The sequence below is a fragment of the Scatophagus argus genome, chromosome 20, assembly GCF_020382885.2.
Source record: "Scatophagus argus isolate fScaArg1 chromosome 20, fScaArg1.pri, whole genome shotgun sequence".
In the NCBI taxonomy this organism is placed as follows: Eukaryota; Metazoa; Chordata; class Actinopteri; family Scatophagidae; genus Scatophagus; species Scatophagus argus.
The window spans coordinates 11,055,286-11,081,077 of NC_058512.1; the positions used below are offsets into that span (position 1 = coordinate 11,055,286).

General features: G+C 40.7%; 2 protein-coding genes across 2 annotated transcripts; both read right to left on the reverse strand.

The window, feature by feature from the left end:
* Positions 1-75: 75 nt before the first annotated feature.
* On the reverse strand, positions 76-17,576 carry slc27a4 (solute carrier family 27 member 4). The gene is made up of 14 exons (XM_046374254.1): positions 17,116-17,576; positions 15,530-15,691; positions 11,700-11,910; positions 11,261-11,444; positions 9,876-10,034; positions 8,460-8,529; positions 8,159-8,250; positions 7,756-7,865; positions 7,315-7,524; positions 6,837-6,963; positions 6,417-6,554; positions 6,164-6,328; positions 5,519-5,665; positions 76-4,639 (listed from the first exon to the last, which is right to left on the reverse strand). The coding sequence occupies exons 2-14, from the start codon at positions 15,688-15,690 to the stop codon at positions 4,482-4,484; spliced, it is 1,932 nt and encodes a 643-aa protein (XP_046230210.1). The 5' UTR covers position 15,691; positions 17,116-17,576; the 3' UTR covers positions 76-4,481.
* Positions 17,577-18,796: 1,220 nt separating this feature from the next.
* Positions 18,797-25,469, reverse strand: swi5 (SWI5 homologous recombination repair protein). Its single transcript, XM_046374255.1, has 5 exons — positions 25,244-25,469; positions 23,875-23,923; positions 23,684-23,787; positions 22,703-22,797; positions 18,797-19,869 (listed from the first exon to the last, which is right to left on the reverse strand). The coding sequence occupies exons 1-5, from the start codon at positions 25,366-25,368 to the stop codon at positions 19,805-19,807; spliced, it is 438 nt and encodes a 145-aa protein (XP_046230211.1). The 5' UTR covers positions 25,369-25,469; the 3' UTR covers positions 18,797-19,804.
* Positions 25,470-25,792: the final 323 nt, after the last annotated feature.

Genomic DNA, 25,792 nt, shown 5'->3' on the forward strand with positions numbered 1-25,792 from the left:
TATTAACGAAACACAGCAGTCATTATGGATTAGTCAGACTGTTAAATCTGAACAGAAAGAGCAACGGAGCCCAAGTGAACAATTTAAATAGTTTTTATTAATAATGATTTTCCATTTGCAGCACTATTTTTTTTGTCTCATTTTCTTGAAATGCATGATGTATACAGCTAGGCTTCAGTGGACAAGAGGACATCAGTGTGTCTGTCTCACACACGCAACACACCTCACAGACCTCCCCTACACACTGCACAAAATGAGAGCTGCCACCTGTGCAACGAGACAAGAAATTAAAATAACTGAAATTTAAAAAAAACAAACAAACAAAACGAAAAAAAAAGGTCACACGCACACACGCAGTCGTGAAAACTGGTTTCCTTCTGTAGCACTGCTCCACATTCCTGAGGACCGCGACAGGGGAAAAACTCAATAACATAAAAAGTGCAAAAGTTGATCGGAGCCATGAGGGACAGTGATAAAACACTCCTGATCAGCGAGGGTTGTGGTCTTCCTGGTGTGTTATGATTTCCACAAAACTGCAGACTGATCTGTGACCACAGAGGTGACTTGCCTTTTGTTTTGTTTTTTTGCAGGGATTGATTATTGTGACTGATCTCAATATAAGCTGGTAGCCAGTCACAGTTGTATTAAGAGTTGGCATTAAATCAGTTTCATCAGTCAAATAATAACGTGAAAATATGCTGTGGACCTGTAGAATGGTAATTTGTAATATCCACAGGACAATTTAAACATACAAATCAGTGCCAAATTTGGTTTGCAAATGAAGAAAAACATTCTGACACACAAATGTCATGTGATGTTTCATTTTCACCAATAAATTTCTATCTAAACCAAATCTAGTTATTAGATCCTTTCATTAGTCATCCAAAGATGGTAAAATACAATGATGGCATAGCAACTTGTGTTTGCGTGTCTTTGTGAGGACACACTGCCCCCCTGTGGCCAAATAGGTGTCTCAAAACCTCAACACACCCTGTCCCATAGACATGTCACTCCCTGCAGGCCTTCAGCTGCTTGAGGTTTTACACCTGACTTTTATGTATGTAGCCGGGAAAAAGCAAACGGACTCCAGGTTGACATGTTTAACCAGTGTGATCCACAAGATGCTGCTCCCTGGCTGCTTCCTAATGCCTTTGATAAAATTTAAATAAAAAAACCAAAACAAAAACCAAAACTGCCATTCGATTGTCTCACACTCATGCACAAATCACACTTTTATACCAAAAATCACATAGCTATGATTTCACACAAAGGAAACAAAAGCAAACACATTTATCAAAGAATCATAAGCACAAGTAGAATTAACAGTTCCCTCAAAAATAATAATTTAAAGTAATGTTTTTTTTGTTTTGTTTTTTAAAAAAAAAAGTGAAAACATCTTATTCAGAGTGATCTGAAGTGGGGCTGTTCAGTCTGGGTCAACAAGTGCAACCCTCAGTCACAAGCATCATGACAGCCAAACTGTTCCCTTAGATGCACAAATCACATGTTCCTTTACGACATCATCATCATCATCACTGGTCACGTTCATGAGAACATTTCACACTCATCATTAAAGAATAAATACAGGTGAGAGAGGAATTCTTTGAAGTAAGACCGCAGGGGAAATGCGGATGAAATCTCAATTTCTGCCGGTTTTGTTGGTCTCCCCTAACAGGGAGAAGACTTTGACAATCACTGTCAGCAGACTGCAGCTGTCAAGGTCAACCTTGACGACTAAAGAACAACGTACTGAAAACAGTCTGCAGACAACAAAGCAGCCGACTGAAGACTGAAGAATATTAAGTCCTCTGCACTACAGCCAGTCCTCACATGACTCGTTACACAACCACTGTTGATGACGGCCAGCCTGGCTGTGCCGTAGGTGACTCAGCAAGTGGTCAGTTGCAAAGGTAAGACAAAGAGTCACAAGGTAATGACAGACTACACGCACAACACACATCGGCAAAGGATATCTGAAAAGTTTTCAGTTTGTAGTTGGAGCTTTATGTCACCACACCTCCTGAAGAAACCACCGAATGAACTCCAATCTGAAACGCATTCAAATGGTTTACACCATTGTCTGAATCAACATAAGCACAGCAAGATGATGCAGACATGGCAGAGAAAGAGGCTCCGGTGCGAGGACGAGGGGCCAGCTCAAAGGGATGGAGGGCCACAGACAGAGAGGGGGAAGAGGGAAGAGGATGGACACAGACTAATGGAAAGGACTGGGGAGCTTGGCAGAGTGTTCATAAAGGCTTGGTGTAAAGGTGCTGAGCAAACTGAACTTGGGAGAACCACCAAAGAAATAAACAAGTAAGACTGCTAGGAGACAAAGTAAGCTTACAGTTCAGACTAAGGAAAGACCAGAAGAGATTCATAGAAGAGGAAGTAAGGAGGATAGAGTCCTCAGATATCATAAGACAGCAGTGTCAAAAAATTATGGACTCTTGCCCAGTGAGACACCAACACAAGCTCCCCCTGCACCTGGCAAAATGAAGGGGCCGGTCACTGGGCTGCTGTGGATGTAGATCATTTTCAGATTTGGTCCAACTTGTCAGGCTACTACAACAGGGAACAGCTAAATAAGATTATGGTAGACAGAAGTTAAGTGAAGGTAAAAGAGTCCAACATAAGGAACAACATGAGACACTATGTGTGGGCCAGGGCCTGTGAATCTGGGAGGTGAACTCACAGTAAGGCACAGTGCTCTGCTTGTGTTTGATGATGCTCATTCATGCTGCTACAATCTCTGATGACAGCTACTGCAAGCAACAAACAAAACATAAATGACAAAGCATTTGATTTCCTCTTCTTCTGCTGCTCTATTTCTGCGCTTGCCCTCCACAATAATGTCCCTACTCCCACCTTTGAATCTTTGGATCTTTTGGTTATCATGAATCTGACAGAACATCCCTCTTTAGCACCAAAATATTGTTGGAAACATGAGTCCACACCCGATCGGGCAGTTCGGTGCTTCTCTTTCTTCAGTCAAGTCCTCTTCATATGTTTCACTAGAATATATACACACACACACACACACACACACCCTACAACAGGCAAAGTCTACCTTTCAGGACAATACAGCCACACAAACACCCTGCATGTCAGTATGTGGACAACTTCTGTTGGTGGAAATACCCCCTACATTTAGCCCAAGGTTGAATCAGTTAGATCACTTGACTTGGTGCTCCAGCAGCTGATATAAAATGTATACAGCAGCTTTGTTTTTGAGGACTCCGAAAGTTACTGAAGCACATATTTGGATACACATAAAGCAAAAACCCGATATATTATACTCTAACAAAAGAGAAAGTTTGCACAATATGAATTGCTAAAATTTTCTTAAATATGTAAAAAAAAAAAAAAAATACAATACAACTTAATTATATTTGGTGTGATGCAGACTAAATACAAAGCTTTTTATATCAGCAGTCACGTGGTGCGGCTGATTATTGCACTGCAAAGCTGGAGCCCTATTGCACTTCAGTGAATCTTTCAGCTTCAACCACTGGTCTAAGTTAACCTCTGTGATGGTGGATTACATGTCAAAGGCTTTCTAAAATCCCTCACATATTTACGACGTTCCCTTTTCGAATTTAAAAAAAAAAACAAAAAAAAAAACCTTTATGTATTTCCTCATTTTTATCTTGAGCTCTATAGAGCAAGGTTGGAAACAAAGACAAGGTGACCAGAGAGGGAGTCAATCTCAAAGAGATGTGGTAGAGAAAAGCTGTAGCTGTCACACAGGTTTGTCACTGCTGGGTAACTGTGCAGGTGATGATGACGGTATGAGCTGAAGTCTTTCACAAAGCAATCACGTTGACAAAATAACGAACCCGGAGACAGTTTAGGTCCTCACAGTCCCTTCGTCGTCCAACACGCTTTTTGTACTGAATCAGTGCTCCTCCTGAGCATCCTGTAAGTCTGTGTTTACCTGTCGTTTTTAAGTCTTTGCATTCTGCTGCATCCCTTCTACTTGTGTCCCCCAACAACACATCTGGTTTGATGGACCAGGATGGTTAGGCGGAGATGTTTGAGAGTCTGGTACTGACTGGTAGGGATTGTGTTGTGATGTTTCAAGTTACCATATAGACCTGGTTACTAGGTTTGTGCCTCTCTCTGTGTTTGCTGAGGTAGCGAGAGGAGTTGCCGGGGAGATTGCAGGAGGGATGGATGAATGGTGCTGTGTGTGTGTGTGTGTGTGTTTGCCGTGCATAAGTCTTGTTTTTTGGGATTTTAAAGAGCAAAGTGGTTTTGTGAATACAATATGTATGTGGTTATATGTGTAATTGTGTTGGCATTGGAATCTGGGTTCATGGTGTGTGTATGGCTATTACTTTATATGCATTTATGTCTATGGGAAGCAGGTCCTGCATTCTGCTATCCTGGTCACACAATTTTATCTTCTTTTCCATGTGTGTGTGCGCGTATGAATGTGAATGTGTGTTTATGTGTGCATGTAGTGGTCAGCCTGGTCATCACAATTTGTGCTTCCCTGACAGTATGGAGCGGTAAAACTCCTCGTCCAGCTGCATATAGCGCCCTCTGCTGGAATCCAGGAAGTACAGTCTGTCTGACACCACACTGGGGTCGAAGCCGTCCCGACGCAACTCCGTCTTCTGAAACTTAAATGTGCCTGACAAAGAGACAAGAGACATTATGTTGGCATTTCATTTAGCCAAATCAGCTGCTCTTTAGCTTTCTAATGCCTGGAACACATAGGAGGTGGAAGCACCGCACTCAAACAACAGCCTGGCTGTTTCAACCAGAAGAGCATTTCTCCATTCCACTCACTTCTGCTCTTCTGCTGTTTTAAAAATCACACATAGAGCTGATCGTTATAATAACTTCATTAATTTTTAATGTATGGCCTTTTATGTGTTCCTGGACAAGCGGGGTGTTGGTTCTTCTGCGGCAGTCAAGTTAGGAGGCCAATCAACTTGTGTGAAGAGCTACAGGGAGGGGCTTCTCTCCTGCCTGCAGCCTGAGTGTGTGTGTGTCTGCTTGTTTCTCTTGCGCTTTGTTTAGACACAATTGAGAAATATGTGGATTAACACAATCACCAACAGCAGTGATACTATTTCTAAAAGCTTACCAGTGTGATTTCTTGACAGATTTGCACACTACACTGCCAAAAAAAAGAAAGAAAGAAAAGAACAGACGGCAAAACAATCACTGCAGAGCATGACCTCTTTGCTCTGTCTGAAGAGCCCTCTAGGTTAACACAGGCACTGGAAGGAAGCGGGCAGTGCTTCCTGGCACTTTGCAGTGCCTCCACCTCCTGTCTGTCTCCAGCATTAGGATAAATGTACGTCACTGATTTGACTGTATGCTTTAAGGAAAATGTCAAAACATACCAGTATTCAAATCAAAACACTGTCCAATTTTTAAGATCCAATTCAGTGGTCTTTCAAAACCAACTATATTATTTTCAAACCACAGGGAAATAAAACAGTTGAAAATTTCATATTTTACTGATTCTCTTACAAGATTGGCAGTGAAAAGAGCATATTACCGGTCTTGTTGACCTCTGGAAGGAAGCGAAGGAACACAGGTCTAGCATATGGAGGGAGCGCCTTCTCCATGTCCTTCACAAACTTCTCCAGGTCAGTGGAGTGAGATGGATCAGCAATGGCTGCCATTCCAGCCTTTCCTTCTGCTCCTGTGCAGATGGAAAAGGGCATGTCAGAGAATTAATCCTGTGGAGCTTCTCTGTCAGACACATGCTGGTGAGGCTGTGAATGCTGTGCAGAACCCTTGTTATGTCTCCACATCATATCTCATTTGCAGACTTCACCTTCTTATACCACCACTTTCCATGTTGTGAAAGTCTCTGTTCTATGGTGTCTGCTGTGATCTGTCTGAATTTTTTGTTATTTGTCAGTGTGCATGCCAAATCACCTTCTCCTTTGGGCATTAATAAAGTTATCTAATCTAATCATAGCGACTGGAAAGTGGAATCTGTGATTTGTCCCTGGCGTCACTCATGCATAGACTCACCTACAGCGCAGCTTTATATGTAACGACATTTTGAAAAGGTATCATCCAACTCAAGTCTAGAGCAAGCAGAGATACTGCAGCTGCAGTAACTATTATATTAAACACAGTATGGTGACCCTTTAATCTCATATACACAAGCGTGTATATTCAAAGATTGTACCTGGTACTTCTACTCCATAGACAACTACATCTTTCATGTCTAGCAGCCTGCTGAGAGTCCCCTCCACCTCGGTTGTTGAGACGTTCTCTCCTTTCCAGCGGAAAGTGTCTCCTGTGCGGTCCTTGAAGTACATGTGTCCATACTCATCCATGATCAACACGTCACCTGGTGAGAGAGGGCAAAATTGAGTCAGTCAGCATGGAACGCTGGGAATAATTCACCAAGTATGTGTGTGTGTGTGTGTGTCTCTAACCAGAGAGATAGGCATTGTCTCCCTTCTTGAAGACACTATGAGCAATCTTCTTGCTGGTCGCCGATTGGTTGACATAACCGTCAAACCTCCGAAGAGGGTCGTTCTGAATGATCCTGCCAACTAGTTGGCCAGGCTCGCCTAGACAAACAGACAAAGAGAGACAGAGAGAATACATGTACATGTGTCAGTCTGAGCTAGCCTGGTATATTTATCATTACCAGTAAGTTGAAAGCCAAATGTATGCAAGAAAAAAAAGCTAGAATCTCCACAGGTTAGCAAAAGAACATACTCAGGTTTGTGTCACTGATCATCATTTATATTTTGTTGAGGGGAACACACTCCTGAGGTGTTTTTCTGCTTAAGGCCACCACTCTGTCAGGTGTAACGCTGATAGTTAATATGTCTATGTAGCAAACATACCAGGTTTACAGGGAATACAGACGCCATCAGGTCCCCTAATGAGCTCCATGGTCTCTTCATCGACCCTCACCAGTCTGATGGGGTAGATGAAGGGTAGAATCTGACTGTTGAAGCCACATGCTCCAATCTAAAGCACGGACAAACAAATATCAACAACCACAAAATGAAAGGCAGACCAGTTCCTACCAGCCAGAAAGCTGAGGTGATGCAAGTTGTGCTGTATTGATGAGAAGCTACCATGCAGAAAAGGTAAGACATTTTTTGAATAACGGAGCAGTTAACATTATGATTTTAGAGCCCACACAAAAGTCCATTCTCTGTGGTGAAAGGATGTGAGTGGGTGGCAATAGTCTTGAGGATTTCAGAAGAGGATACTTCACCATAATGACAGCAATTCACGCATTTGAGCCAAAAAAGAAAATCGCTGCAAAACAACAACAACAAAAAACCCAGACTTTGTTGCAGGACATATTCCCACCTTGTTATCAAAGTTGCCCAGGCTGCAGTTACACTCTGTGGCTCCGTAGAACTCTGCGATCTGAGGAATATTAAAGCGGTTCATGAACTCCTCCCATATGGACTGGCGCAGACCGTTGCCCAGTGCCATGCGCACCCGATGTTGACGCTCCATGTCCCGAATTGGCTGGTTCAGCAGGTACCTGCAGATCTCACCAATGTACTGCACAATCTAAAAGAGAATGGAGCAGAATGGTAGTGAGAAAAGGACAGAGTAATTCTTTATAGCAAGCTCACAGTCATGAAAAAGAGATTCAAATAGATTAACTGCAGAATAACATTCATTTTGGGATTATTATTTTATAGGAAGTGACAGGAAAGATATCTTTCCACACTGTAAGACTGATGTGCTACTCTGCCCACCAATTCTGTGGCAGTGATTTATAGTCTACATTATGCTTACAGTGCAGTTGTATTTAACGCAGTCGTCCCAGAAACGCGATGCAGAGAACTTCTTTCTGATGACTACAGTCATGCCGTGTATTATACACTGGCCCACTCCCACGATGTTACCTGTAAACAAGGAAGCATTAGCTGTCAGTGTCATAGAATGCTAGCCTCAACATGAAAATATTCACAGACATAAATTAATAAATTAAACATTTGCCTTCTTATTTCTTTAAAATTGCAAATATTGTACCTGACTTTATCCATTATCTTTGGGTGGATGCTGGTTCAAGCTAGAGAGTTTATTATGATATACATTTTGAGGAACTTAACGGACCAAAGGGAACTGAATTTGGACTTCCTGACAAGAGAAAAAGTTGAATATTGTAACTTTAAATGACACACAGTTGTAGTTTTACCTGCAGAGTGGTAGAGCGGAAGGCAATCATACAAGACATCATCTGACTTCATCCTAAAGCCATAATATACCAAGGCTGCCATGCGGTAGTACCTGAAAACCACAGTGTGGAGAAGCAAGGCAAGAGAAGAAAGTTAAAAACAAATAGTCACAACAAGCAAAAAAAAAAAACACAAGCTTGATGTATTTGTCTTTCATTCTCTTCAAACTGGATCTATGCTGCACATGAAAGCTACAGGGATCAACAAAGCAAGCAGCTGCAATTCCTGTGTCTGTTAGTTAGCTGCACGGCTCCTTCCTACCTGCTGTGCACAACAATAGCAGCTTTAGGCATCCCAGTGGTTCCTGACGTGTAGATGTAAAAGAGGCGATCTGAAACAGACAGTGGAGTGAGAGAACATAACTATGAGCAAATTAATGTTGTGACTGGTTTTCATGTTTGCTTGAGTGCTTAAAAAAAATAAATGCTCTGTCATGTTTAAGTGTGCAGTTTTGGCTTCGTCATCTTGATAAGAAACATTTCTGCTGACTGCTCACTTCTGATCATCTGTGCAGCCCTGAGTGCAAATGTTTGGCTTGCTTGGATCGTTAATTACTGGCCTATTCACAGCTTTGATTGGAAGCTCATTTTGACTGGGGAACAGCACTGAAGTATGAGGGGGAAAATAAAGCAGAATCCCCAATTAAAGTTTGTGAAAATTAGATCATTAATTCCTGTTTCTTTTTCTTCTCAGGGATAAAGAGTGCAAACAAAGTGGCATCCAGATATATACTAACTGGCTGTAGATCCATTAGGGTCCCTGGCATCATAGCTAACCACAGTGTTTGGATTTGGCTTTCCTGTTCACTGATTTTATCTGTAACAAACTCCAACCGCTGCTAAACAGAAGACATAAGAGCTCTGACAGCTGGAGAACTGGATCATGGTGGCTATGTGCTACCTCTGTTGGAACAAGCAAATCAGCTGTGTACACGTCAAGGGTACAAAGCTGACAAAACAACAGCACTTTACTTTGATTTTGGTTGTCATCTATCCTGATAAATAGAGATATACTTTGACAAGAGCGAACATGACCAAAGGTCACAGGTTTTATGGCTACAACATAAAAGAGTGGCTATCAGTGTTTGCCTGTTGTGTGCGAGATCAAGTCAGATCTGATTCATTGTTCTGAATAAAAGCTGACTTATTAGCTCTGTGAAAAGAATAATAACATGAAATACTAAATAATGGAGACAAAATTAACTTAATAACCAGTTCACTCCATAACCAGTTTTCCTCATCTGAACTGAGGCACTAATAGCAGGTGGTGTTTGCTCTACTGATTAGAAAGCCCTTAGACTACTTAAATAACATTTTCATGACTTCATTATTAATGTTGTGGATTCACTTTCTTTTTCCTTTGATCCATGTACTGTATAGAAGCAAGCAACTTTTATAATATTCTGGTTTTTAACCATTTCTTAAAGTACTGATATTTATTGTGAGGTATGCATTTGTAAAATCGTTTTACGTGCAATCACACTGTTCAATATTTGTGTATGATTTGGAACACGTGTGTAATACACATTTGTGACCATTTTGAGGCTAATTTCTCTCCATAAGTTTAAGTCAAGCCTGATGTTGCCTCACACATAATAGAATGATCCCAGTCTCGTAGTGAGACATACAGCTTGTTAATTAAACAGTGGTACTAGACCGGTAAAGCCCTAGCTCTCACCTGTGAAGGCGTGTTGAGGCAGCCTTGGCAGGTGAGACGGGGCAGCAGCCACCAGGGGCTCTAGGCACTCTGTTCCCTGTGGGACTCGTTTGGGATCCCAGTCTCCAGAGCAAAACATCTGCACTGCCTTCCCCATTGAACTGTGGATCTCACACACCGCTGTGAGCGAAAGGGAAACACATTCCAGAAAATCAGCTCCATTTTACTATACCAAACTCCAAAACAACTTCATGTGGTAAGACATTTAAGCACCACAAAACTCAAATATTTTGCATTATTGTAAACAAAACGTAACAGAGCAGGGAATACAGAAAGAGGGTGTGACAAAAGGTTAAGAACATATCAAAATATGACTGTTATCGAGGCAGACAGAAGAAAGGAAAAGACAAATCAAAACATCTCATATTTTCCCCTGAAAAAAAGACAATGTATCCTCATTTAAAAGTCTTATGTCATGCTGGCTCAGTACTAATGTCTACTGGCTCAACTCTGAACTGTTCAGTGGCAGAGGCTTTTCCAATTACTTAAAGGCATAAAGCACAAGACCAGTCCAGGATCCAATACAAGGACTGGTCCATCAATCTCAGGGTGAACAGCTCAAAAATCTCTCACTCTTTATAGCTGTTGAGATCAGGACTTTTCACATTGGGCAGGGATCCAGAAGAGGGAGGGGAGGCGGTTGACAGAGATCCCTAATTTACTTTTGACCACTCTGCTGAGAAGCTGCAATTTAATATTATCAGTGCTTTCCAAATCTAAGCAATATAAGGAATATTTAATAACAGACTGCAGGTTAGCCAATTAGAAGTAATTAGTTCTAATTGTGCCTTCAAAATTAAATACACAGACGTCATCATGTTATAGCTGACTTAAAAAAAAAAAACTTCATTCACTTCAAACACATACTAGTGTCAGTTTATTTTATTTCATTATTTTATGCTGTAACAGATTTAATGCACAATATTACTGATTTATAGAAGTAAAATGTGACCCAGCAGGGTTGGTTTTACATCAGCTATGTTTTTTATTTTTCCCCAGATACACTTTGTAACTCAAATCTTGATCCCTGCAGATTGATAAGACAATTCTCCACTTCCCTCCTCATCACTTCCTCCCTTCTTTCAGTCCATCAGCCATTTATATCTCCGCTGACGGATATTTAGAAGACCTCTTCCTGCACAACCCATCTAACATTTATGACCTCTGTTGCTTTCTCCTCACAGCTCTCATCACAGCAGAAGTATGACAACACTCATCAGGATATATCAATGCTGTACAAACTGTAAATCACACTGAGACGAACTATAAACCTGACTATATTACCACTGCTACTACAACGAACAGAATCTGTCACATATCCTTCACATGCTTCTCTAATCTCTTACCATCAGCCAGCTCCGAGCCAAATACCACAGCCTTGGCATTGGAGATGGTGACACAGTGCACCAAGGCCTCTAGTCTCAAGTTGAAGTTGATTAGTGCGGCCTCTACTCCAATCTTAGCCATGCCGAGCCAGAGGCCCACATACTGGGACCTGTTCTCCATGAAAAGGGCCACCACATCACCGTCCTGAAAAGAGAATGAACCAAAATAGGGCTCGTCAAAGTCATCAACTGACTGAAATTTAGTTTCATCATTCACTGGTCCTTTAACGTGAGTATGGAATCAAAACATGCCTCCATCTGGATGAAAACATGTAAACAATTTAAAGAATAATCAGTTCTATTTTATCTTTGCTTTGAAAGTAAAGCTATTAACTGCGTAGACATAGTATATCATTTTTTTCCCCAATTCTTTATGGAACATTTTGTTTTGCAGACGCACCTTGAAACCCCGTTCCAGCAGCAGGTTAGCCACTCTGTTGGAGTATTCATCCAGCTGTCGAAAGGTCCACCTCTCCCCAGTCCCCTCGAATATCAGCGCTGTTTTGTCCCCGTAGCGCCGCACTGTTTCTGCAAAGATCTTGGGAACTGTGTTCTTCTCTTTCAGGTGGCGTCTGACATTCATCTTCACCCGCAATAACACATGTGCCGCACTGAAGGAGCAAGAGAAAATATTATTAAAAAGCTAGCTAACGTGTTCCACCTCACCTAAAAGACTATTACATTGGTTCTGCATGTTTCAACCCATTAACTACAAATTCCAGATATTTTTTAGCTCTAGCCATTTTCCAAAGTTTTCCGATTGATTTTGTTTTTCAAGTTCAATACTTTTCTGCTTGCCAGCAAGCAGCTGATATTTGCAAATGCGAATCATGCAACAATAACAGGACAAAAATACAGAGTGAACTGAATGTTAATTTCATGACAATTACTGCACATATCTCATTCCTCTGCACAGTGTGTGCAAGAACGGTGAGAAATCAAACTAAATATTTTGCAATATTTCAGGCAAAGAGGCTACAATTTGCAAAAACCAGTATTGTTATCACTCAAAGTAGACCAGAAAAAGTCACTTAAGTTCATCTATATGGTGTAAAATCTAACAAGAATAGGCATAAAACATTACAACATCTGGGTGGATCCAAGGGGCAAAGTCTTCCCCAATAGAAGGCCCTCACTTGATAATTTACATTTATGGTACAAAGATACAGATAAAGGCCATTCTCCTGAGCACTATGTAATTCAGTTAGATTTTAGATCCAGTTTTATGGTCACTGCACAATGTACAAGTACTGAGGCAACTAAACACGGCTAAACATCTAACCAGAAGCCCAAAAATCAGTTAAGTGCAAAGCAGAAGGTAGGTAGAACAGTGAAGGGTAGATATGAATATCGTAATAGATAACCACTACATATAGAATAAACAGCTGGAGATGAATATGTTGTATATACTATAGGTCAGACATATACAGTATAGACAGCAGTGTAGATGTATGCACACTTTGTAGGGCTGATGTAAGCAGTATGGACAGTTATATAAATATGTAAGGGTGCGTGAGAGCACAAATGGTGCAGGTAAGTTTATGTATAGCAGTGTGGCAGTGAGTGGGTGTGAGCGGTCTGCTTCACTCACACGCTGTCACTAATTACAGACGCATCATAAAAATCTACTGAGCCAAGTTACTTCATGGCTTAATTGACGAGATGATATTTTTTTCATTACACGGGGATTATTTCATGTTTGAGTATATTTCTTGCTGCAGTCTTATTTCACTATCTGACCCCATCAACGCTGTATAGAGCTCGTTTTGTTGCAACGGAGGAGCTGCATGAACTTTACACTTTTTTTCCTTCCGTTTTTTTTTTTTTTTTTTTTAAAAATCAAGATACTTTTTATCAAGCTGACTTAAGTTTGCTTTTAGGCTGCTGTTAGCAAAGTGACTTTTAGACAAAAATCCAGAACTAATCTGATATCTTTAAATACAAGAATTTGAAATCATATTCACATTCATGAGTGAAGTTACATATTGGTAACAAACTACACGGCCACAATAAGAAAAAAATATATATCTAATTACAAGCAATTTTAACAAAGACCGATGCTTTACGCCTACTAAACCACCCAGTGAGAATCTCTGGCATTCGCAGGAACCAAGTTGTATGTACTGGAAGTTGGTTTAGTTTACAAAGGCACTGACATGAGAACCATAGTGCCTCTTACAGTGTTAATAACTCAGCCTTGTCACAGTATATTACACAATAGGTATTCAAATATCACTGTGGAAAAGGCATGTTTTGACAGGGTCAGATATAGTGAATTTTTAACCTTGAGGCTTATCACGTGGTCAATAGAAAGACAAAAAAATAACAGTATTATAAGAGCACAGGTAGCAACTGTCCAAAAGAAGAACAAAAGTTAATTAGGTATGATAATTAAGCAGAATGTCTTTCAAAGAAGCCCTGGGAAACTGCGATCTCTCCCTAACCAATAACACAGCGGAGGCCATTGAAAAACACTGATCATTACTGGTTCGGGCACTTTGGCTTATTCAGTTCTTAAAAGCTCATCTTCTACAACTTCCTGTTAGACCACTACTGGAGCTGTTGAGGAAACATGGAAGTTAACGACAAGCCAATTGCCATGGTAACCTCCAACTGTAAATATTTGCTTTTGGTAAGACAGCCTTCAACTCACTCCATACTTTCTATTGTCCTTTGTCTAAAATATATTCGGCCTACCTGCCTGGTCACAAAGTTTGGACACATGCATGACAGGAATATCATTTCATTGCTAATACTGACTGGAAAACTAGGCCTGCAGAGGAACAGCCTCAGGTCTTGTGGTTAATTCTTCAGAGCTGCTTTCCGAGATGACAGGCCACATTCTTGTCGGACTAAAGACGTGAGAACACTTCAACAAGTTCTTCCAAACAGGGCAAGAAAAATGTTCAGTAATCACACTCACGCTTTACTGCAATGAGCCACATGAAGTTCCTCTAACGTGTAATGAGACTCATATTTTTATTTGTGCTGTTCTGTTTGCAGCTTGTGTGAAACTGGAGCGGATGCATGCTTTTAATAATTAACTTCCAACAACACTAAGGTGAATCGCTATGAGTCAATATCATTGTTTCATCACATATCAGTCAATCAAGAGGTGATAAAGGACAATTCTTATTTATGGCCCAGCCCTATTTACCTGTCATTATGAATCCATATTTATTGCATTCAGTCATATTTCCTCATCGCATGCTTAAGACCTTTAATTGGCGCAGGGTTCTCTCCCAGTGAATGTCAGCTAGCTAACAGTGGCAAAGCACATTTATTTCTACCTGAGTATGTGCTGTGACTGGCAAGCTGATATTCAAACATAAAGGATTATTGAAATTCGACATTTTAATTGAACGTTTGAGCGCATTTAGATGCAAAAACAACTAGCTGTGTAAATAACTCATAACAGTAACAGTAATAGTAATAAGAATTAGAATATTAATAATAATTATCTAACCATTTGGCAGTAAAACTGCCTCTGCAGCACACTAGAAGGCACTCTTGAGTCTCACCACTGGGCCACGGACCCCTGGTTGAGAAAAGCTGATGCATGGCATAATTTTCTTTTCCACTACTTGTCAGAAACTACAGTGTATTCAAATGTCAAATTTGTATAACTTTATATCCAAAGTCTTGTTGGCTGACTTGAGCTACCTTCTGGAAGTTTGGCTGTTGAGGCGCTTGTAAGCATTTGGACAGTGACATATTTTTATTGTTTTGGCTCTTTCCAGTGCTCTGGATTCGACAGAGAGATTTTTAGCTGCTCTCTCATCATTGAATAAACACAGTAGAAATAAATGTTTTATACATAAACAAGACTATGATTGACACATTTTTTGAGTAGTGTACTGAAACCACGATAAGACTAGATCCACTCTGGACATTAACCTGCCCGAGTTAAAGCTAAAAGTCAGCACTTTATCCTGATAGTCAATGTTTCCCTTGGGCCCAGTGTTCTGGAGGATAGAGCCAAAATCACAGAAAATTTGTCACTGTGAAACTACTTACAGACTGCACTATATTTTGGCAGTGGCTCCCTTATGACAACAAACAGAAACACAAGACCGGACTGGTTAAAAAATATCAAATGAAAAAACAGAAACTAATCCAAAACAATAATTTTGCTCGGAGGGGCATAAACATCATTTATATTCCATGACTGTTCAAGGTTTAATTAAGACTGGAAGCATGCAAACACATACACAATGTCACCATGCTTACTGTAAGTCTCTGCCGACTGTTTTGACAAAGATCCGCAGAGAGCTCCATCCTCCGCTTCCCAGGTAGAAGATCAGGATGGCTGGGAGGACCTGGTACCAAGGCAAGCCAATCAGCAGCCTCAATACAAACAGCAGAGCCGTACAACACGCCAGACGCATCATCCTGAAAGAAGGCACACATATAAATAGATACAGGTGCATAGATAATGGCTGCACACTGCAGAAACTTATCACAAACATTTCAAACCAAACATCAGGTCAGTAGGAGAAAGGGTACATGTGGTTCAAGCAAGCAAAAGAGAAGCTGCATCTTGACAACATCAGATCAGAACATCAAGTCAGTTAAGAATGTTATTCACAATGATTTTGTTTATCCTGTGCCCTTTTTTATCCACTGTCTCAGCTCTGGTACATATAACCAGTCATGTCCCATATGCTGGCATCTTCTCTGAAAGCTGTCACTGGTCATAGGCATATAAAACAAAATGTAAAAACATTCTGCCACTGAACAACCATGCATGAGCGTAATATTATTTCACATGAGCAGAACTGGTCAAACTATCTTTTCTCTTGCAGTCGGGTAAAGTCCTCAGTCATAGCGGCAGCTGAGAGCGGCAGCAGCAGAGGACAGCATGTGTTGACACTGGTGTTGAGTGCCACTAAAAGAAGATGATCCTAAAGCACTTAAGGATAGGTTTACAGGTCGACTTATTATCTATTTATTAGTCTGTGTTGAAAAACACTGCAGGGTCGTTGTCGTTGCTGTTCACCTTCAAGAAACAACAACTGGGCATTTTCCTGGAAGGCATCTGTTTTCAGCCAAGATGCTGACTGGGTATTTCTTGCTCAGCCTCCCTGCATGTGGCCGTAAGGGCGATGGTGACTGTATCACAGAAATTCAACAAGTCAGCTGCTATTTGAAACACAGAACGACGCTCTGGGTCAAAAGACAGCTTGTCGTGGACGATTAAACTACTCTGAACGTCCGCCACTATAGGATTTATCGCACGTTAAAGGAAGTGGGCTCTTAACAGTAAGAAAAAAAGCTTTATCATTCACTGCTGCTAGACCCGGAAATTTAAAAGGCGCGTAGCATCATATTGCGGTAGTGGATGGGAAGACGATAGAAAGGCTCAACCCACAGTTGGTTAGACGACGCCTCGCTAACCATACCATGTGCGCTTACAGACCTCGGGGCCTTCAATCGCAAACCCGGTAGGACCATTTTTAACCTGATATAGGTTATCATGGTAACAGGCGCGCCCGGAAAGGAAGATGCGCAGCGTATTACGCGCAGTGTGATAGAAGCCTCTTATGCTAAATGCTATCCACGTTCACTTTAACTACCTTTCAAAGACCGACAGCAGCCTTGATAATAAAGTGTCGAGTCCCCGTCAGTGGGTCGACCGCTCACAAGGTTGACAGAGAACAATGAAGTCATTACCGGGGCTCTTTATCTTTCTTCAAGCAAATAATAACCGGAGCCGTCCGTGAAGTTGAGCGCCAAGCGGGCGCACAGACAGCTTGGGCTGTGGCTGGGATGTTTTTTTTTTGTTGTTGTTGTTTGATTGTTTTTTGCCTACATACCTTGCACCTTGTTCACACCGTCACAGCATGTAGGTGCGCAGAAAATCCTAGACGTGAAACTCGTTGTGTGCGATTCCGCTTTGATCGGCTTACAGGCTAGCCTGGTCGCCCCCTCCGTTCCACACCGCCGCTCGACTTGGCTTGACAGAGGCTCACAGAAACGCACCGAGAGACCGACACACGCACCGGGATCCCCTCCTGTTGTTAATGCCACAACGGGCTGCTGCTGCTCCTCTCCTCCGGTGGGTCGGCTGTCAAATTCACCTGGCTGCGCGCTTCGACTTTGACCCTGTGATCATCATCCGTTCATTGTCACAATCACTGATATAATTTCAGGGTTCATTGTAGCCGATAAGCTCGCTAGCAAGCGTAATTCAAATGACCTTATAATTTTCTTAGCTGCGCCCGCCCTACGCCGTCAGCATCCCATCAGTGTGTCAGGAATAAGCGCTGACGGACAGGTGCCTAGACCAATCGAGAGTGGCCATTTCATTTTCAACATCCCATCCGGCAGGGCGGGGCTTACTGCACTGGTGAGGAGGAAATGCGGTGCCCCAAAGCAGCCAGCACGCACAGCAGTTGCAACTTGGTATAGACAAGGCCCTGATGCTGAACCGTGTGACAGAAAACGAGCCCTGCCTCTTGCCGTAGAGTCCGCCTCGCCACGTCCGCTCATTCACTCCAAGCTCAGCTGAAAGATGGGCTTTAAATACACATCTGTCAGCGGGAAGAGACCCGCACAGGAACGAGGAAAGACAAGGGATCAGTCCCACTGTTCACCAAGGTGTGCAATAAAAACCCATTAGCCACCATCCTGCAGGGTTTCACTGCAGCCAAACGATACATCAAAAGACTCAGCATATCTTCTCAATTGAAAACCTGCTGTTGTTTCACATACACAAAATTAGCAACCAGTAATTGTAATTATATTGTAGATGTAGTTTACATATCTATAAATGTCTAGACTGCAGGGCCAGACAGCACTTAAAGATAATTTTATGCTTTGTTGATTACTGCAACTTTAACGCCACAATGACACAAGAGAATAATTTAGGCCCACTTTTCAATGACAAAAGGAGGCTGACATTTTACAGTAACGTGAAAGCAATGTGTCAGTCACTACACAGATTGCATAATGAGGGAACATTACGACAGAGCTACTCTAACAAACTGCTGTAGGTCACTGCTGCAGGTTAATAGAGGTTACTTCCCCAGTGGTTTAGCGTGCTCAGTTCAACAGTGGCAGATTTATTTGTTAATTCTTGCAAAATATGTTGCAAGTAACCCGTTTTCACGTAGTTGAGTGCATCTGCAGCAAGACTTTGGATAAAAGTTGACCATGAGAGTACTTTGATCACCATTTACCGTCTAGTACACTGTATTACCACACTGACCAGGTGTGTGAGATTGTAAATAAATGATAGGGGATGCAAAGATCAGGATAACAAAATAGAATGAGCTTTGACCTGCGAATGAAATAAAAGATAAACGTGTGCACAGACACCCTTCATCATACACAGAGGAGAGCATCATCTTCATCAGGGCTGTGAAGCTCCTATGCTGCTATCAGTCCGAGAAGACACAGTATCAGTGGTTCTCAGACAGATAAGGACACACCCAGTATATTATGCACCTAGTGTGCATTTTCTGTTCAGAACATACAGTATACTGAACACTTCACGCAACCAGAGCAGCACAGGGGGCTTTATTATGCAAAGGAAACAACCTAACCATTTGTTTGTCATTAAAACTTTATATGGAGACAGGAAACTGAAAACAAGTGTGACAGTTGTCTCATATCCCTTTTCCCTCCACTAAGATTCTTTTTAAATAGCAGCATGGGGATGACCTGATGGGACCTATTTTTAACAATTACACTTTACACAGAGATAAAGGGATTTACTAAATGGCTGGAGGGTGTGAAATGAATATGAAAAATTGACAATACATCTCATTAATCCTAATTTCACTTCACTAAATGAATGCTGTAACTACAATATATCTGTAACTCCTTTAATTCCACAGTGGGTTTAGGGGTAACGATGCGAAAGGGGATATCCTGTCTGTGGTGATGATCTGGGTGCATTATTACGCTATGGTAAGAACCCACAAACCATATAAGGAGCTAGTACATTTTTTTTTACACTTAAAATTGGCACTGTAGCATTCCTGTAAACAAACAAACCAAAATCAGAGAAGATAACTGATATTCATGCAGCCATCATGAATACCCTTTCTCCAAAATAGTTAGATAAACTCAAATCTCAAAACAAAGCAAACAAACAAAAACTCCATTACTAGAGTCCTAATAGCATTTAAATTCCCACACAACCAACAGAGGCAACAGGCTTTAGAGTTTAAACATTTGTTTTCTATCAAAGCCTTAAGTCCTTAGGTTAATGGTTTGAATAGTTGGCCTGTTTTAAATATGAGGTCTGCCTGCTGCACTAACTCCATTCTCATCTTATCATGCTCATATTCATTTATCCAATCTGTCCATGTAAAGAGGTGAACAGAGTGACAAATAAAAGGGATAAACTTATGTCTGAAGGAGCTGGTTGAGGTCAATAACCCAAATCATCTTATCATAAAGGTCTTTTCTTTTTTGTTTTAAATACCTCTCCCCATGACCTGAGGAACCATTCTCACCACTGTATTTTCCTACATTTTCCCCAGTCTTTTTTTATTTTCAGTCATCAAGTTCCAGACCAAAGTGGCTGTAGAGATCTCGTGTGGTGGTCCCCTTCAGAGCAGCTGCGAGACAGAAAAAAGGGGGGTTAGGCCCCTTCGGCAGATTACAGGGTCAACTTCCTCTGGTCTACTTTTCAAACAATCCACAAAACACTGTACAGCCCAAGACCACAGTACCAAGCAAATGAATCACATCATGACGCTTGTACCTGGTCAAAACATTTTATACAGAAGTCTTAAAATACTACTGGAAAACAAAACAAAAATCATCTTAGCCCATCTCCACTGTCATTTTTATTCAAGCTTATGACATATCATCTAACATATCTGACAGTTTGCCCCACTAGATCTCTGCCTCTTCTATATCGTGCAGATCCAAGCTATGCTGAGCTGTGCCAGGCTGAGCCTGATACAGACCAGTTGGCTTTACTGTCCTCTCTTATATACAAGACTGACACAGCTGGAGCATTAGCTGTGCTAACATGCTAATGCTACATGGACTGAAAATTATTACATTTTACTGTCAGTTAACGCATGGCCTTATCAGTTATGTTTCAGTGTTTTTTGTCTTTGACTGCTGGTCAAACAAAGTTAAATAATAAGATTAATAGCTCTCTCCCTCACATATATATATTTACATAGTCTTCTTATTAGCTTTGATGATTATAAGCAATAGCTCAGCCCTGACTGATACAGCCATTTCTCTTTTACCTTACACAATTATTTGTTCGGTTAGGGTGTGTATACAGCACAGGGTTGTTTAAGTAACAGGGCTTGCAGGCCTGGAGCAACAGAGAGGTATGGAGACACTTGTCATTTTGGTCTAATTTTGTCAATCATCTTCGTACTTGCTCATCACTCACTCACTTTTGTGTTAGTTTACAGTTTTCTTTTTAAAACTGTGCTTATTCTATCAGTTTTCCTGAACTGACGTTTCATAAGATTTCAGTTTAGAAAGTACTGTACCTGAATACTATGCTAATCTCAGACTACATTCAAGTGGATGGATTTTGTCATATTTATGTACACATACCTGTATATGTAGATAACACAGTTGATTCTTAACCACAGAATCGGTCCGGAACACTTAATTGAGAAATCTACAATTTTCTCCCGAAGGAAACTCATAGATTATATAAATAGCTCTCAATGTTTGAAATGTGAATATTTTTAAGTCTAAAATAAAAGACATTTCTTGAGAGATATGACAATGACCTTAAATTTGACCGGCAGACAGACAGGCAGACATGGTGATAGACAAAGGGACAATTGTCTTTAGAGGGTACTGCAGGCCATCTCCTCTTGTCTCTTGTCTCCTCTCTCATGCTACAGTCTGCCCACCCATCTCCTCCCTCTCATAATAACAGCATACAACAGCAACTCAGTGTTTAAGTGTAGACTCTTTGTGAAAGAGTGCGAGTGTGTGTGTATGACACGCTGATAGCACGTGTTTGTGTCTGACAGTTTGTGTGACTGTAAGCATGTGCATGCCTTACAGACAGAGAATAAACTTGTGTGTGTGTGTGCATGTGGAAGTGATGTGAAAGACTTTCATTGTGTCAGAGGGGAAACGCCACCTCCATTCACTAAGAGGTCATTATCATCCTGGCTCTTCACTGTACTGAGAGAGAATTTAAAGAGATAACAAGCTTTTAACACAAAATATAGATTTAAAATTAGAGATTGCCCAGCTTAGGGAGATTACCACAGAAGCGGGAAATGATTGACGTTAGAGCATTAGAGGATGGAATAAGTATGTGCGTTCTTCCTGTGTACGTTACTGTGCAAAGAGCAGCAGACTAAATTGGGATGTTCAGATTTAATCAGCTCCACACTGTGCATGTAAAAGTAGGTAAAAAGTCGTGTTTGTTATGACACACTTCCACAGACCATAATGTGACTTGGCTGTGATACACCACAACCTCTCTAACAGTGTGAAATGTTTGAACTTCTCCACATTTTCTTAACCTCACACAGTTGCAGCACAGTCATACAAATATATTTCAAAAGAAAATTACAACAGCCTCTCACTCATTGTAACCCATTTTCTCTTACTAATGTGTCCACAGACATACAGTACAGTACTAAGCAATGTCAAAAGAGCTGTGGGAAGAAGGTGAAATGCCAATACAACTCTCTAGTCTTTATGTGATGCGTCCACACAGCATGCTATTTTTGTACCACTGTCCGATCAGTAATTTGAGATGAGGAATTACAAAACTTCTTTCACCATATGTCATATGATGACAGCGGTGACAAATATTAGCCAACTTATGACTGGACACAGAAAATTAAAAAAATTCATGTGGCTTACTTAAGCTGGATGAGGTGGGAAGCATAATATTTTTTCTGTTAAGCATCTATCTTAAGGTCCTCAATGTTTTAAATGCAGGTCAAAGCAATCTAAATGCAAACACAATCCATGCTGTTTAAATACTGTCTAAACTCAAATAAAAGATTCAGATTTGGATTCAGACAGTCAGAGAGAAAACAGAGATATTGCTCTGTTGCCCTCTGGTGGCCAGCTGTAGAACAACTTGAATCTCAAACAATATTAGTGCATATTGTAATGAGACAGGTTATATTTTCCTACAAGCTATAGCTGAAATAGCTCATGAGATATTAACGTATTCTAATGTGTCCTTCTGTGATGTTTAAATAGCATGTAAGTAAATTTCAGCACACATGAAATGGGCAGGGCAGGATATCATGTTTTAGGTAGAAGAGAGAGGCCCTAACATTCACTTGTATTTCTCTTGCAGTGTAATACATCAGATGCACAATATTCAATTTTAAAACATTAGAACTTAAAAATCCTGTAAACTGTGTAAGCCTTGACTAGCGCAATTCACTTTTAAATGCTACCAAAAACTAGTTAACTGAGCATTTCTCTTACCAATACGGCCCAGGAGCAACTGTCCAATGTCTTTGATGTCATTATATTCATGCAGCTTATCAATATGATGCTCCAGCTCCTCTACACTGTATCCCCTGGGGAAAAACACACACAGCTGGTCTCACACAAAAGCAGACCTGTGTAAATGCTACATGCAGTGCTAACACACAGGTGTACACACATAATCTAAAATAATCAAACAGAGGCAGCTCAGATTAATGCTGAGAATGTTGACAAAACTGTGCAGGCAAGAAGGGCACACATTTCAGGGTGCTTTTTGTGGGATTCAGTGTACCCTAATCCTAAACTGAATCATCATTGATGTTAATGATGTAAGGGTGTTAGGCTGCATGATATGTTGGTCACAAAAGCAAAATTCAATCACTATAAACTATTCTCCCTATGACTGTCACGTTCAAAGTGCTTGCTGCATTTTTTTTGACAAGTTCCATTTTAATTTGGCTATGGCAAATAAATATCACAATTCTTCACCAAAAGAAGAGCATCATCATTTCATCACTGCAACTAAAAAACGCCCACCCCATTCTTTCCATCCTCCGTTTCCTATATCAGGTATATAAACATCTGTTTAACTCAGATTTATCTGTGTTTCCAGTAGCTGCGGTATTTATGTTATGTTTATGGTATGACTGTGTGTGAACCTACTGCTGATGCTTACTTAGCTGGCATAGTCAGCTAATGAAATGCCAAGTTAATGTTACTGAATAAAGTCTTTTCAGAAATATGTTTTAATCTTGTCAAATAAACACAACTAGTTTTAAAACCAACTCCTCCAGAACTTTAACTTGAGTAAAGATTTGACAAACAACTTTCACTTATATTGGTGTAATATTTGACCATCTTTACTTTTACTCAAATAATTAAGTCGTGTACTTCATCCACCATTGCTCAACCCATATTATTTAAGTTGGACCTCAAAAACAGAAATACAAGAAGACAAACACACACAGCTGTACTCACTCAGCCTCCAGCTGAGCTATCTCAGTGTCCAGCTGCTCTCTTCTCCTCTCAAGCTCTGCCACCTCCTCTGCAGGGCTAACTTTAGCACTCTCAGATACTTGAAGCTGTGACGTGCAAAACAGACAACCATAACACTGATACTATAGGATTTGTGTTTGTGTATGTTCCAGACAAAGAGGAGATTTACTTACAGGTGATTTGAAGTTAGAGTGTACTTTCTTAAACTTTGAGAAGGGGGTTCTAGGGAGACAGGGGAGGGAAAGTTATTGTTAAGAAAAGCTTCATTTAATGAGATTATATAGGAAGTAAGGGGGAATAAAAGGAATAAAACTCTTTCAAGCGGCTGGTGACATGTTCACTCAGGATTCATTTATTAACTTATTATTCCTAACATTCAATAAAGGCAATAATAGCTGTATCTTCTGCTTTTGTTGCAGTCTAACAGCCAGGCTTCAACAGTGTGTACATTCAAAGAAAATAACAGGCTTATACCAGCGTATAAACCTCCTACAACACTGAGCCATTTTCCAAAGTATTATACGCAAAAACCTTCAACAGACACATCGTATCACTTAGGTGCTGTGTTAATTAATTTCTAGTCCCTGTAAACATAAAGTACATTTGCGATTTAAACCAAATTTGTTTTGTTTTTTGCTTGTTAATGTTGTAATTTTACATTTGACTAGTCAGGCAAAACTCCAATATGTTTTACAAATTGAAAGGTGTTTTAACTACTTGTACAGAATAAGTGGGATACCTAGAAGAACCGCATGCGAGTGAAAACAGGCAGTTAGATTTTATTAACAACAAAGGAGAGACTAGTTATTGATTTTGTCAACAAGAAAGTGGATTCGCTTCTTTTATGTTTTTTACACCCACATTAACATAGAGGTTGGAGAAGCGGCTTGTGATCGGAGGGTCACTGGTTAGATTCCCCCACCGGACGGGCAGGAAAAATTTGGGTGTGGTGGGGTGATTAAAGCGAAAAAAATGCCCCCCCCCTCCATTAGCCGGCTGATGTGCCCTTGAGCAAGGAACTTAACCCCCCCCAATATGCTCCCCGGCGCTTGATGCTGCCCACTGCTCCTGTGGGTGTTTCACTGCATGTATTTTGCAGGGTGTTGCATGTGTGTGTTCAACTAAGGATGGGTCAAATGCAGAAGACGAATTCAGTGTGTGTATGTAAAATATACATACTGTCAATAAAGCTGATTCTTCCTCTTCGTCAAATAAACAGTGCAACATGTTATGGTCTCTGAGCTTATCTAATATCTAATAAAGATTTCTGTCTTTATCAAAGGCCTTTCTGAAAATAAAGCAGTGGGCAAAATGTGCCCTACGCTAAAGTAGTGACATCCCATGTTATAGAAACAGCAATACAACACCGTTGACATTACAATTAAAGCACATATCGTCACAGGAGCCAACATCACATCGAGGCAGGAGCACAGTTGAATGAAAACAAATCTTTAAAGTGTTTACAACTAACCAGCAATGGCTCTGCATAATGCTGACAGGCGATATATCAGCTAGCTAACATAGCTAACTCTAACAGGTTACCTTTTCAGTGCTCCTTTCTTCAAGTCTTTCCCCTCCGGTGTTGTGCCGTGTTCTGCCAACACGGACGTCGAAACTGGACTATTATTTGGATTGTGGTGGGTTTCAGCGAACTGCTCTGTGTTCATACTGCCGTGAACATTGGTGTGTTATTGTGCATTTAAGGCTGCAACAATATATGGACGCTGATGGGGAATTCGCATTTCGCGGCTGAAGAAGGTAAAAACGTCCCGCCTCTTCCGGTATCCTCGCGAGACGCTGTTTCGTAAAAATATATATATTAAAATATGATCCTCTTTAAAATGTGACATGAGTCGCATACATGATATTTGTTTATTTAAAATAAATATTTTTACGTTAAGGTTGCAGGCAGCACTTAGCAATTAAATTTTAGGCTGATGAAGAGGAGAAAAAGACATGCTGGATTACTTTTATTTCATGTGACTGATAACACATAACATTTCAAATTCTGTATATTATCACCCACATTAAATGTGTATTGGAAGGTTGGAAACTTGTAATAGGTTTCTAATAGGGTCAGAAGGAAATTGC

Coding starts and splice junctions, on each gene's coding strand:
- swi5 (XM_046374255.1), bottom strand. CDS start 25,368: ATGAACACAGAGCAGTTCGCTGAAACCCACCACAATCCAAATAATAGT. Junction 23,924..25,243: donor AAGAAAGGAGCACTGAAAAG/GTAACCTGTTAG, acceptor CTGTCTCCCTAG/AACCCCCTTCTCAAAGTTTA. Junction 19,870..22,702: donor GTTGCTCCTGGGCCGTATTG/GTAAGAGAAATG, acceptor TCTGTCTCGCAG/CTGCTCTGAAGGGGACCACC.
- slc27a4 (XM_046374254.1), bottom strand. CDS start 15,690: ATGATGCGTCTGGCGTGTTGTACGGCTCTGCTGTTTGTATTGAGGCTG. Junction 8,251..8,459: donor GCTATTGTTGTGCACAGCAG/GTAGGAAGGAGC, acceptor TGTGGTTTTCAG/GTACTACCGCATGGCAGCCT. Junction 4,640..5,518: donor TCCAGAGGTCAACAAGACCG/GTAATATGCTCT, acceptor TCTCTTTGTCAG/GCACATTTAAGTTTCAGAAG.